The sequence below is a fragment of the Coloeus monedula genome (genome assembly GCF_965178545.1).
Source record: "Coloeus monedula genome assembly, chromosome: 18".
Lineage (NCBI taxonomy): Eukaryota > Metazoa > Chordata > Aves > Passeriformes > Corvidae > Coloeus > Coloeus monedula.
This window is the reverse complement of record NC_138798.1, coordinates 9,908,202-9,921,167: the sequence shown is the minus strand read 5'-3', so window position 1 is coordinate 9,921,167 and position 12,966 is coordinate 9,908,202. Positions and strand designations below refer to the sequence as shown.

At 37.2% G+C, this 12,966-nt stretch overlaps 1 protein-coding gene across 3 annotated transcripts in view; it reads left to right on the top strand.

Moving 5' to 3' along the window:
* SPECC1L (sperm antigen with calponin homology and coiled-coil domains 1 like) overlaps nucleotides 1–12,966 on the top strand; it is a 63,428-nt gene that overhangs the window by 42,133 nt on the left and 8,329 nt on the right. For all 3 annotated transcript variants that reach the window (XM_082293502.1, XM_082293503.1, XM_082293504.1), the window contains 3 exons: nucleotides 2,694–2,796; nucleotides 11,762–11,878; nucleotides 12,416–12,475. In XM_082293502.1, coding sequence (XP_082149628.1) covers nucleotides 2,694–2,796; nucleotides 11,762–11,878; nucleotides 12,416–12,475 — 280 coding nt within the window. The remainder of the gene's footprint in view (nucleotides 1–2,693; nucleotides 2,797–11,761; nucleotides 11,879–12,415; nucleotides 12,476–12,966) is intronic.

Here is a 12,966-nt window from a genome sequence, read left to right as displayed (position 1 = left end):
TCTGTCAAGACCATTTCTCACAGAGCTTCCTGACAAAGCTTTTGTACAGCAGAAGTATTAAACCCTTAATATTCAGAGACACTTGCAATATGTAAAAAATTCTGATGTATTCACAGCTTGTGGGTGCTTTTGAAAGTGATTTCCCTGAAATCAGCCTGGGACAGGCCTCAGTGCTGCCCTCCTTTTGTTGTGCAGAAATTAAACTGAGTTTAATTGTGGGTGCTTTACTACCAACAATTAATGTGTATGTTAGCACCTACATTTAAACTGAGTACATCCAGAAATAAGTTAAAAAAAAATGTAAAACACCTGTGTATGAACTTTGAACTGGTAACATTGAGATGTATTGGTGTCAGCCTGCACACTGGAGCAAATAGTGTGGCATTCCAGGGTGAAACTGTACAGTTATAATTGTGAAATCATTACTGTGCTGCCCAACCATTGCCTGCAATGTTCAGTACTACAAAAGACTTAATGGACTGTGCAGCAGTGGGTGTGTGGTGATGAGTGTGGCCTTTGGAGCCACTCGGAGTGTCACTGCTGGAGTTCAGTTTGTTACATGATCATGTTTCTCTGTTTTCCCCTACCTTTTTCTGAAAGTTATTGTAAGATAAACAGTTATCAGTGCAGTTTTCTCTTCCCTCTTCTAGTTGAAACTTTATTAGCTCTGTGATTTGAAATGCAGTTGACCTAATGTGTGAACATGTAAGATTTGTATGTCAAGCCGTTTTTCATTGTCTCCATACAACTTAATGCTAATTTATTTTTTTCAGCAGTGTTTTCATAACTGTGAGAACCTGATATAAGCCGTGTGCTCTTGCTGGAATTTGAGAACAGGCTGTACAGCTCCCTCATGGCTAAACAGTATGTTTAGCGTAAAGAGAGAGGGATATTTTTATTTGAGTTCTATTGTTGCCCCAGATCTCTGTTCTTCAGTTCTCATAGTGTTGCATAACCCTCATTATAGATTGAATATGCAATTCCATTGTTACTTGTTTCAATCACCAAAGGAAAAAATACACCAATGTAAGTTGTTGATATTTGTATTGATTTAAGAACTGAAGTACAGAATTTCTTGAAGCATCATTCTGGCTGTGTGGTGCCTATGAAATTTAGGTACAGTGACCTATTCAGATAATTGATTTCATATTTAAAATACACAATTATTGACTTCCTTGTTGTGTTAAATCAAGATAAGCAGTTAGGTTTGAAGGCTCAGCATCAAAGATAGCAGTTACTGTTTTGTGTTTTCTGTCCTGCTGAGCATATATTTTCATGGGTATTTCAGCTGTTAACCTCTTTCTAAGTAACTTTGAGATCCTGTCCATCCATATGTCGGTGAAGACTGGCCAAGAAAATTGCAATACATGTACTTAAGATTAGTGCCTTAAAACATTTCTTTGTCTATTGGGCCATGATGTCTTTCATGCATTGACCAAGAGATGCTGATCCATGGAACAGTCTCTGGTGTTCTGTTTATAGCACACACGCAGGAAGAAATCCACATTCCATGGATGCTTTCTTTTCCCTTAGCAGGAGCTAGAGAATTGCTACCTGTAAATCTGCAGCAGATGATATGTAATTCCACATTCCACCTCTCTTTGCAGTCACCACATGGGCTGTAAAAAACAAAGAGTTGAAGATTTGAGACTGAATGTGTACAATCCCTTTGTCTTTTGGGAAATATTCACAAAGAGTAACTTAGGGTATCACCTCTGTGAATGCTCTGAAAATCTTGCTTACATCTGATAGCGCTCTTTAAAAATGGCATATGGGGAAGTCTTTGCAGTTCACTGATAGCTCTCTGATTTTAATTTTCTAAATGGAGATTATTAAAAATAAGAACAACTTCTGGCACACTTTACGTGCAGTAACTAATATCCATAGTGGTGTAGTACTTGCTCTTTTTGTCAAAGACTGTTTATTCTAATATCTATAGAAATACTGAATCATGTAACTAGGCCACTAAAGAAGTATTAGTCTCTATAATATATGTTTTTTAATCTAAGAATTAATTTCTGAAGCCTGGTAAAGAGATGCTTTGTAATGTAAGACTCCTGGAAAAAATGGCCAACTTAGTTAGGTTGTTCTTTTCTTCCCCAGTTTTTTCTTAAGGAAAAAATTACTTAAGATAGCTTGACAAACTGGAATTGAAATGAATTGACTGCTTTTATTGTGCTAATAGCAAATGGCAGATCAGCCTACATAGATCTCCCCCTTCTTTTTTGAGAACTCCAGGTCTCAGGCAAATGTTCTGTTAATAAAGCCGTGCTGCTCATATGCAAACTTGTTGTTTCAAGGTGACATTTGTAATCAGCCATGAAATGCAAAAGAGATAGCATCAGTTTATTCTCTTTCTAAATACAAAATAAAGTCACTTGAGTTAGCTTAATGGCTCAGGCTAGAACTTACTGTTTGTCAGTTTAATTTTTCAAATTCTTAGAAAGAAATATAATTGAGGTGGAAAGATCTAGTAAAAAAAAGCTTAAAGGAAAAAGAAGGATGATTTGCTAATGAAAGAATCACTCCAAACTAACTCTCAAGTCTTTTGTAGGTATTCCTGTGTGTTCTGTTTCTCAGTCAGTAGTGCTGTATCCTGCTACTTTCAATGTGCCAAGAACTTGTCCTTCTATTTAAGCCTTTATAAATACCTATTTCTGTTGCGTTATAAGCTCTTCTGGCCTTGTTCCTAGGGAAGAGAGGAAAGATCCCTTGTCTGCCCTAGCAAGAGAGTATGGAGGCTCCAAGAGGAACGCCCTGCTGAAGTGGTGCCAGAAGAAAACAGAGGGCTATCAGGTACCTGCAGAGCCGGCTAACGCTGCGGGCCAGCAGTGGAGCCTGCCCGTGACACAGCCCAGGCTGCTCCACACCTGACTGCATTATACTGAGTGGCCCTGGCATGTACTGTACCCTCCCCTTGGAACGTGTGCTCCGAGTCCTGCTCCAGCACCAACAGCTCCTCAGTCACTTTGCTCCATGCAGTAACAGCTTTTTCTTAAGGGGGCAGCTGCCCTCCCATTGAGGCACTTGAAATCAGCCTTTCACAGGTTGCACTTCTGAAACTGGAGCTGAAACTTTATCAACTTAAGGTTTAAATTAATGTTTTCCAAATGCAGCTAGAGTACCATTTCTCAGATTCCAGAGATTTATTTTATTAATAGGTAATTATCGTAGGGGTATTTTAGGATCTTTGAATGCACTCCCATTTAGCCTATTAGGGATAGTTTGTTTTGTGAAGGTGGCATGGTCTTGCATTTGAACTTGGCTCTCCACTGTGGTTGCAGACTTTCTTTTTTTTTCACTTGGTCCAAATGTTATCAGAAGCCAAAAGAACTAACAAGATAACTGTCCAGAGTTCTGCTGATTACATTATTTTTTCAAAAGAATAGTGGCTTCAGCAAACTAAACCAGGATGTTAATAGTCTGACCATGATGTATTTGTTTGGTTAACTTGTATTGAAAGTGTTTGGAGTTCCCAACACAATCCTCAGTTTAAGAACTTTACTCTTTCCATGACTTGAGCCTCACAATGCAGAAGGAAGTTGAGAGCCGCATAACAGGATGGTCGCCCATCCATAGGAAAAGTCTTCCTTCAGCACAATGGACAGGCTGTGATATAAGCCCTCCCCCTCTTCCTGTGGCACGTCTGGTACTCAACTGTGCTATTTCTGAGGATAAGCAGCTTTGTGGAAAGAGCCTTTCTCCTTCCCCACGTTTTAAAAAAGGCAGGATGTTATATTTCTTTATAAATCCTCGAACTAAGTGCAAAAATATTTTCCCATATTGTCTTGAAATGAAAGATGAATTTGACAGCTTCACTAATCTGGTTAGGAAAAGTGATAGAAATTATTCCAAACTTTTAATTCTGTAGTTGTGTGCACATGCAAGAATTTGCTTCTGATTCTACAGATTGCTGCTTATAATTTCTTGAGTTTTATAAATAGTGGTAAAAGGATAGGTTTTGAGATTTTCTGTACTTGCTTCAAAACCTGCAGCATGGTACTGAGCACAGAGCATCTGCAGAGCCACTGCAATGCCTTCATTGAAACTGCAAGATAGTATCAGGAGGTTATATTAAGTTAGTTCTTGTAGAAGAATGTCTTTTGCTTTAGGCACACTCATTTTTCATTTCTTTGTTGTACAGAATTTGATTATTTTCAGCATTGCCTGAAATTCAGTTCTGGTTGAACACCGTGTTGGTGGTGTTCTAATGTTTTAAACATACCCAGCACTGTATTCATTGTGAGCAGTGCTTATCCAGCTTTCTGGCATCTCAATGTTATCAATACCAGATAAGGTTTTTTTTCTTTTTTTATTTTCAATGAATGTCTGCTTCATTTTAATTTTTTAAAAAAACTATATGTATTCAAAACTGACGAACAGTAAACAAGCATCAGTGTAATGAAGCTTCTTCATTCAGTCCTGCTTAAAGGTACTCACCTCTTCTTCCTTCCCTGTCCTCCAGGCATGGACAGGATACCCTCTTTACCTCCAGCTCTTCCTGGTGTCTCACACTCTGCCACAGTTTCCTTTTCTCCCCAGCATTTCCTATCATTAGAACTTCTATTTTTCCTCTGTACCACTGTTGCTTTTGTTTGGTTTAGCACCTGGGTAAGAGCCAGCATATGCTTTTCTGAGCTGCAGGTACATGCTGGCTGCCCAGCCCTCCTCTGTTGCTGAGCTGCTGCAGGAGCCTCACAGAACATGAGTCCTAAATATCAGAGCCTTTTCCTCTAGGAAGAGAAGTAGGTCACTTTCTATCCAGTCACCAATTTCTATACAGTTACCAGTTTGGCCAATATTAGCTGTAAATATGGCAGGCTAAAGGAAAGATACTTGCAAATTGAGTCTGTAACAAGTTCCAAAATGACCTGGAAGATGGTAACCATCCTTTGGAAACAAAGAAAAGGAAGTGTTAGAAGCCTTTTGCTTCAGAATAATTATTTTGTTAATTTTGTCCTATTCATATTAAACTACCCACACTTAAGTAAAACCCTATAAACCAGTATTTTTCAAGTATGTCTTTGCCAGCATAGAAAGATGTCTCCTTCTATATCCATTGGCATCAGTAATCACTTTTTTGTCTTGTTTTCTCCCTCTTACCTGGAGGTGATGTCCCATAGCTGTAGGTTTTTACGCATAAGTGCATGTAAGGTTTTTATAGAAAATTATTTCAGCTGTTGGTGTTTCACAGGGAAGATAAAACCATACATGTTGAGTTAAAGCTCCATTTCTAACAGAGACATGTTTGCTCCTGGCACTGTTTTCCCTTTCATCCCTGGCATTATATTTTGCACTGGATAGTGGAAAATAGCTAATAAATACTAAAAAATAGTAATCACACAAGTAGCCAGATGCAAATCTTAATTTCTAAAATTTTTTTAAGGTGTACAGGGTTATAGGTGAGCTGCTAGTGCTTCAGCCTGTTAAATACCAGATGTGGTGGAGTTGGTTTATCCTTATCAACAACAGCAGGATAAAATACTAAAGAAGAAAAAAGCCACACCAAAGTCTGTCCTGTTTCAAAGAGAGAAGGTTTTCTTTATTCAAATGATAATTGCGGAGAATACAGCACTACAGAATTGTCTGGTACGACTGGTACGGGGTTTTTTGTCTGCTCAAGTAAAATGGAAGAGAAGTAACTCCTGCTTTCCTATCCCTTCCAGAAAATTGCTTTCAAGCTTTTGATTAAAAGTCTTAAGTACTTATTTCTGCTTTAGAAGCCTGAAACTTTGCGGATGCTAAATAATTCAAATATGATAGTGTGGTGAAGCTCTTGATTTCAGTCCATTATAGTGGAATAAGCCCTGTTAAAAAACCCTATAAATTACTTCATTGTACACTTTTCTTGATTTATTCAAGCAAATTTGGAGGGGAATAAATGAATAGTCACCTTTAAATGTAGTTGTTAATGTTTAACTGTGTTCCAAATGTTTTTTCAAGACCTCAATAAAAAAATTAGATTGATAAGCCAATGAAAATAAGAGAAATTACTGGTGTAAAAACCTGAATGACTTAATCTCTTACTGTATTGTAGCTTTTAATATGCTGTCTGAATGTTGTTTGCAGGCAGAATTTCTCCTTGGAGCTTAGGTTTTGAGAATGGTGATCTGCAGAAGGTCAGTGCAGAGCTAGCAGAGGCAGATTCTGTATTAACTTCCACCCAGAGCCAGTTCAGTCTTGACACAATTGCACACATTGAGTTACTGAGCTGCATTATACTCTGAGCTGAACAGATCTCTAAGCCATGAAAGAGGAGAGCTGCTCTCAAGATAAGAATTTAGATAAAAGAGCAGCAAATCACCTTTAGTTTTCAGATCAACAGTCACAAAATACTTGAAATTTCATCGTGTGTTAGCTTTGCTCAGGATCTGACACTGCTTCAGAGTACAGACCCAAGTCCTGCATTTTTCAGAGGAGAGAATCCTCCTGGCTGCTCTAAAATATGTGCAGTGTCATGAAACTGTCATAAATTCCAGATATCTTCAAAGCATAAAGTAATCCCATCCAGCTGTTGTGGATCATTTACCCTGGCTGGAGTACAGCTACTTTCATTTTGAGTACGCAGCTAATAAAAGTCCCAAAAAGGATGTGAGCATGCATGTTTCATGTTAAAAGAGGACCAATAAACAGGATACACACGTCCTTACCCATTCTTATCTCCAGCAGTATTTCAATTTATTTTCCATTTTTGTCAGCATTCTGAGAGATAATTCACTTCCAGAAGTCTTGACACCAAAAAAGCAATTGTCGCAAAATAGCAACAAGAATTGACTCATTTTTTGTTTAAACTTTAAGCTTTCCACACTTCCTAGGTACAGATACTCTTAGTGTAGCCCTGTAGTACCTGTCCTCTATTTCATGCAGTGCTGCTTTCTGCTGGAAAGACCACCTAATTTTTACCTCCTGTACAGATCAAAGCTACATGTCTTACAAAACATGGAATGCTATGCTCAATGCACCTTGAAATCAAGCAATATTTTCATTTGTGCTTGAGCAGTAAGTGTAGAATAACAAAACTAGATGTAAAAGATGGTTCAGGTTGCCTTTTTTTTTTTAAACTTCTCAATGCTAAGCTAGGTTATATTCTATTCAAAGTACTACATTGATTTTAAAAATGCACAAGAAAAGGACATGACTATGCTTATGTAAGCCTGTGTTCAAATACTGACTCTAGGGTGTGCATTCTGTGCTGTCTGGTTGATTCATCAGAGTAGTCAGGAAGCCAAAACACTTCTCTCCTTGGTTTAAGCTGATGCTTTAGCCAAAAATTCTTGAGTTAAGGAAGGACATGCATCCTTTTTGTGTTTGGATTGGATTCTGATACAACAGAAATGTCAACTTGTTAGATTTAATTATGACAAAATTTAGAATAAATTATGAAGCTGTCTGTACCTCTAAGCGTTTCAGACATTAATGTCTGAAGCTATTACTGGATTTTGTGAGAATGACTGCTTCTTTTATGGTTCTTTTTCGTGCCCAAACTGAAAAATAACGTGTTTGGTATGGAAAGGAATATTACCAGTCAGTGGTTAAGGGTTTTGATGGTCTATGTTTGCCATTTACTGCCTTTGCAGAAGCTGGGGTTGGAGAGGCAGTAGTTGGGACTGCTGCTAAGTCTGTTTCAGATTATGTTCTTACCTACTGCCCGAAGTAGATAGCCACAGCTTTATTCCATGATTTGAGAGTCAGTGAATCCTGATTGAATGGAGCGTGGATAGCAGTTCTTTCATAGTTTACCTTTGTAATCTTCTGTAATGGGTACTCTTTTCATTTGCGTATGTATCTGTAAAAGCTTTTAAAAGCATTTTACTTGCATTTTACTTACATTTTACCATGGGAAGAAGCCTGCCAAGGTCTGTACACTGAAACTCCAAATCTTATTTTAAGGCTTTAATATATTATAGCACAGAACCATATTAATGGTTTTGCTTTCTCAACCCACTTATTTAATTAACTAATACAACAGAGACATAGACATATGTTTTTATTTTCTTCATGTCCTGACTCTTTTCAGAGCCAAACCAAGTTTGGATATGGGAATCTCTCCTCCTTGTGCAGAACAAGGGATGGAGAAATAGCTGCTGTGCAGGATGCTCTTCTGCTGGAGTTCTGATGTCCATAGCTCAGGGAGATTGAACCTGTGGCTGTGTCTAAACAAGTGGTTAAAATTACTTTGTTCTTAATTTGTGAGTTAGAAAACATGTTTTGTATAGTTGGGTTTCTTGATGTTTTGGGGGTTTTTTAGCTGTGGAAGTTTTCTGGGAGGCTAAAAAAAAGTAAGGAATTACTGGGTTATAATAGTTAACATTTGTTTCTTGCTTTTTTTAAAAAAAGTATTTCACTGACTTTAGAAGACCCCCTGTTAATTTAGGATTACTGCAAAAAGCAATAGAAGAAAATTTTTAAATTAGCAGTATGCTGGTTAAAACCACTTTTAAATGGTGAATTTTAGAAAAGTCATAGGTTTGCAGAGATCTTTGGTTGATGTTATGCAGAGCCCAGTCTGTTAAGCAGTCTAGTGTTTCATGGGGAATACTGTTTTTAGTCTTTTTTTCTGTATGAGCTCAAGGGAATACTTATTTTGTGGTGAGAGAGACTCCTACTCTGCAGTTTCGAGTTCAACAGGGGCTTGAGTAATGCTTGAAATGTTTCTTGGTTGTGGATCTACCAGGTTGTTTAATTACCATCTATTTTTCACTTTATATTTTTGTGTTCTGTCTCCAGAAAGGACTTAAAAATTTTTAACTCTGTTACTTACTCCTGTTTGGAAAGTGGCTTCTACAGATCTTTTTATTACAATGGTCTTACTGGTTTAACTTTCGTTAGAATTGCCTTTTTAAAAAACATCTACCCCAAATACTAGAGGTAGCTTCATTCCCATCCTACGTCTTAATCACTAATAGACAAGGGCTGATAAATCCCCTTCTAGTTCATCTATCTCCAGAAAGGCTTATTCCTCATTTGACAATTTATCTGAAAGTATGTCCTTGAGTTGCTTTAATACTTTGTGGTCTGAAATGTCTTGAAGAATAATTCTAGATTAGATTCCAGCAGAATTGTCTTAATAGAGCCAATTACTTAATAAAAGCAGTAACAAAGAAGAAATTATGTCAGAGATTTTAGGCTGATGTTCTGTTTACCATCAATTCTTTGAGAAATAAGAGCTTAATGCAAGATTGATTTCATTATACTGGCCAAGCTTTTTCAAAAAAACCACAAGTAGTTAAAAGCCTTTAGGAAATAAAATTTGCTGTATTTAAATGTGCCAGTTGTGTGCTCAAAGCCCTACATGAAAAATTAAATTTTCAGTTTAAATGACAATCTGTCCCATTTCTAGATTTGTTTTTTACTGTCTGACCAATATTATACTTCTTTTAGTCTGAGAGGTAATAATAATTCATAATGCTTAGAGCAATTGGAAACAGAAACCAGTCCCTTTTAATTGTTTCCTTCCGTTGTATTTAATTCAGCTTCTCTGGATACATTAAAATTCTTGGATGATGGGTTTGTTTTCTGCTTGTTGTCTTAATAATAAAAGCTGGACCCTACAAGATGATTTAGAAAAAAAGGGTTTTCTGAGTTTGGTTTTGTTTGAGAACCAACCAAACTTGTAGGTGTACTTTAAGTGGCCCTTTTCCCCTCCAGTGTTTATATTAAAAATTCAGCATTCTATGGATACTTACTAATAGTTAAAGCGAAGTTTTTAGTTTATACTATTGTAATGTTTAAGGGAAGATGACTTTTGCTTGCTGTAATTTCACTGTGGCAATGCCAGTTTACATCTTTCTCCTACAATTCCCACATCACTTGGCCGTCTCAGGGACAGAGGGAGAACATTTCAGCCAAGAGGTGAAAAGCTCAGGACTGAGCTTTTTCTCCCTCAGTGGATTGTATAGCAAAGCAAATATGATCATTCACACCTGATTTACATAGCCAGCTTGCCACACATGACTGTGACAAGAAAAAGCTCCTCTCCCTACCTTTATCCATCTTACTGACACAGATGTGAGCTGAGGCGTTACTGGTTACAGGATAGGAGGAAAGAACTTTCCAAAAAGTAACTTCTGTAAATGGACACAAGTAGAAATTTATTGGCTTTAACAAGCTGACATTTTTCCTTTTTTTTTCCCTTAAAACCTCAGACTATGTGTTGCATATGTTTCCCTAATTTAAGTAACATCGAGAAAGTTTTAACCAGGCATTAATTTAAATCCAATTTCCTGTCTCTCTTGAGGAGAAAGGAGCACTTTTTTTTCTCCCTTCTTTTTTTTCCCTTTTGCTTTTAAATTTTCCCACCCCTGTGGCTGGAGGAAGCTGTGTGCAGAGCTGTTCCCACAGACTGGGGGTCTCCAGCGCCGCCGTTTCCGTGTGCGGCAGGAGCGGCTCTGGCCCCGGGCACTGTGAGTCCCAGCACGTACACTGATATCAGAGCCTGGACCTGCACCGGGGCCACTTCGCATCAAAAGTGTTAAAGCTGAGCAGGAAACAAAGATTTCCCTCACATTCTTCTAGAAATTGTCCAGAGTTTTGGTTTTGTCCTCTTGTTGGAGGAGACTGTGGTTGTTGTTCATTTGAAGTCCAAAGCACTGCTTTGACAAGAAGTACAAGAGTCTTCATTCCCACTCTGCCTGGCACAGAACACTGGCTCTGGGTGGAGTTTTCTGCCTCAGGAGTGCCAAGTTTTAGTGTCTTGTCAAAGACAGGTGATGATGATGACTAAGTTGCTGTCAGGTGAATGGTTTGCTCAGGTGATTGTGATTCTGCACTTCTGTGACTGGAGGTTTTAGTTCCTGCTGTTAAAATTTTGAAAACTAAGTAAGCTTCTGCTTGAGCCCAGTTAAGTGAGTTAGATATTAAACCATATTTATATTTCTCCATGGAAGTGTAAAAGATAGATGATATATTGTTGTTACTGGTTGTTTCCTAACTAAGGTTTAAACTGACTGCTATCCACTTAGCCTCTCTAACCCTGTTTAACTGCCAACAGTCAAATATACAGTCATTTAAAAGGTCACTGAGGCATCCTATTCATAATTCTTTTGGACTGGGCTGACTCTACAATAATTTATACAGTCTCAGGAGATGCATTTACTAGTGCCACTGAGTTTCCTACGGGAACTAAAAGATCAAGAGTGCAAGACAGCAGTTTTCAATTCCAGTTTCAATCCCAAAGATTCTCTGCTACTGTCAGCACTGAATGTGCTGGAACATCTTTATTTCCAAATGAAAGTTAACTTTTGTTTGTGATCTTTTTCACATCAGTTTCTATAGAAAAATGGTTTGTTTAGAAGAGAAAATTTGTCCTCATCTTTTAGAAATTTTGTCTGGATATGAATGTAGTAGAAGCAGAAAATAGAATGAACCTTAACAGAGACACGAGCACATTTCCTGATCAGGGATTTGGGATACACATATTTATTAACTTGTTTGCTTTTCTGTTTTGGGGTGTACAGTTGCACCAAATCCATTACCTTCTAGCACAACATTTTACAGCTTTTAACACACACTCAGGCATACATTTTGCACTTTCTTTTGAGGGAGGGCTTAATATTATCTGAAATTAATATGTAGAATAACTGACTTTCTTATCACTATATTTTTTAGTAGTGCAGTTCTTACCACAGAATGTTGGCATTGGGCTGTCCGCTTTCTCTGCCAATTTCTTCAAAGGCATTAAAAAGAAGTATTGATGAATTGGTAGCATGTAATAATTCTTAGATTATGGCTTTGATATTGCTTATATTTTTTTCCCTTCAAGAATATTGACATCACAAACTTCAGCAGCAGCTGGAATGATGGCCTGGCTTTCTGTGCAGTTCTCCACACTTACCTCCCAGCCCATATTCCCTATCAAGAACTGAACAGCCAGGACAAGGTAAGACATTAAAAATCCTATTCTGAGCACTGCAATGCTTTAATTAATATGAGTTATTAAAGAACAATGAACTAATTTGAGTTCTAAAAACCCCAGTGTTACTAGGATTTCCAAATAATCTCTGTGTGTTCTGGTCTGCCACAGTTCCTACCTATTGGTGTGTTAGCCCAGAATGTACAATTAATAACAGATCCTAAAAACATAAGATTATTTCACTAATGCATGAAGAGATTTTTTTATTTATGCTTTTTAGCGAATAAATAATCTCTTCTTTAGTATTTTATAAATCAGTTGTTCTTCACTGACAATGATATTCAGCATTATCTTCTGAACAGGCAATTAATAAAAATCTTTCATAAATTTTTGGATGATATCAAAACACATTCATTCCTGTGGTTCCTTTGAATTACTGTAGTCAAATTATAGACTCCATTTGAAGCAAAAGTAGTAGCATTATTATGAACATTCTTAAGATCATTTTGTTATGTTTGAAATAATATTTCCTTGTTTTCTAACATGTTTCTATATCTCATGCAGAGAAGAAATTTTACTTTGGCTTTTCAGGCAGCTGAAAGTGTTGGCATCAAATCTACTCTGGTAAGATTTAAATGCATATTGAATGAATTATGACCCATTTATAAAAATCAAAATTACTCTATTTTGTAGTCTCAAAAGATTTGGATGTTTATACTTAAAAATAGCAGCAGATGAGCTCAGCTAGAGGTTCTTGCACTAAATAATGACTGAAATACAGACCTGTTAAGCTTTAAAAGGAAGGTTCACCAACACTTATCTCTCAATACAAAAAGAAATATTAATAACGGCAATGATTTGTTTGAGAATAGTTTGGGAAATAGTTATGGGATACAGTTTTCAAGAGTCCATTAAATCTCTCCTGTCTCTGACATACTTCTAAATTATTTGGGATTTCTGGAACTCTGGAGCTACAAATCAAGCAATGTAATTTGTTTCTTTTTCTCAGTGTACTGTGAGAGTTGAGATTTGCCTCTTCAGTTTAGACTTTTAATTTTTCAGCATTGCAAATAGTTGTAAGGTTTTTTCAGTGGTTGTTTATAAGTTGTCTTACA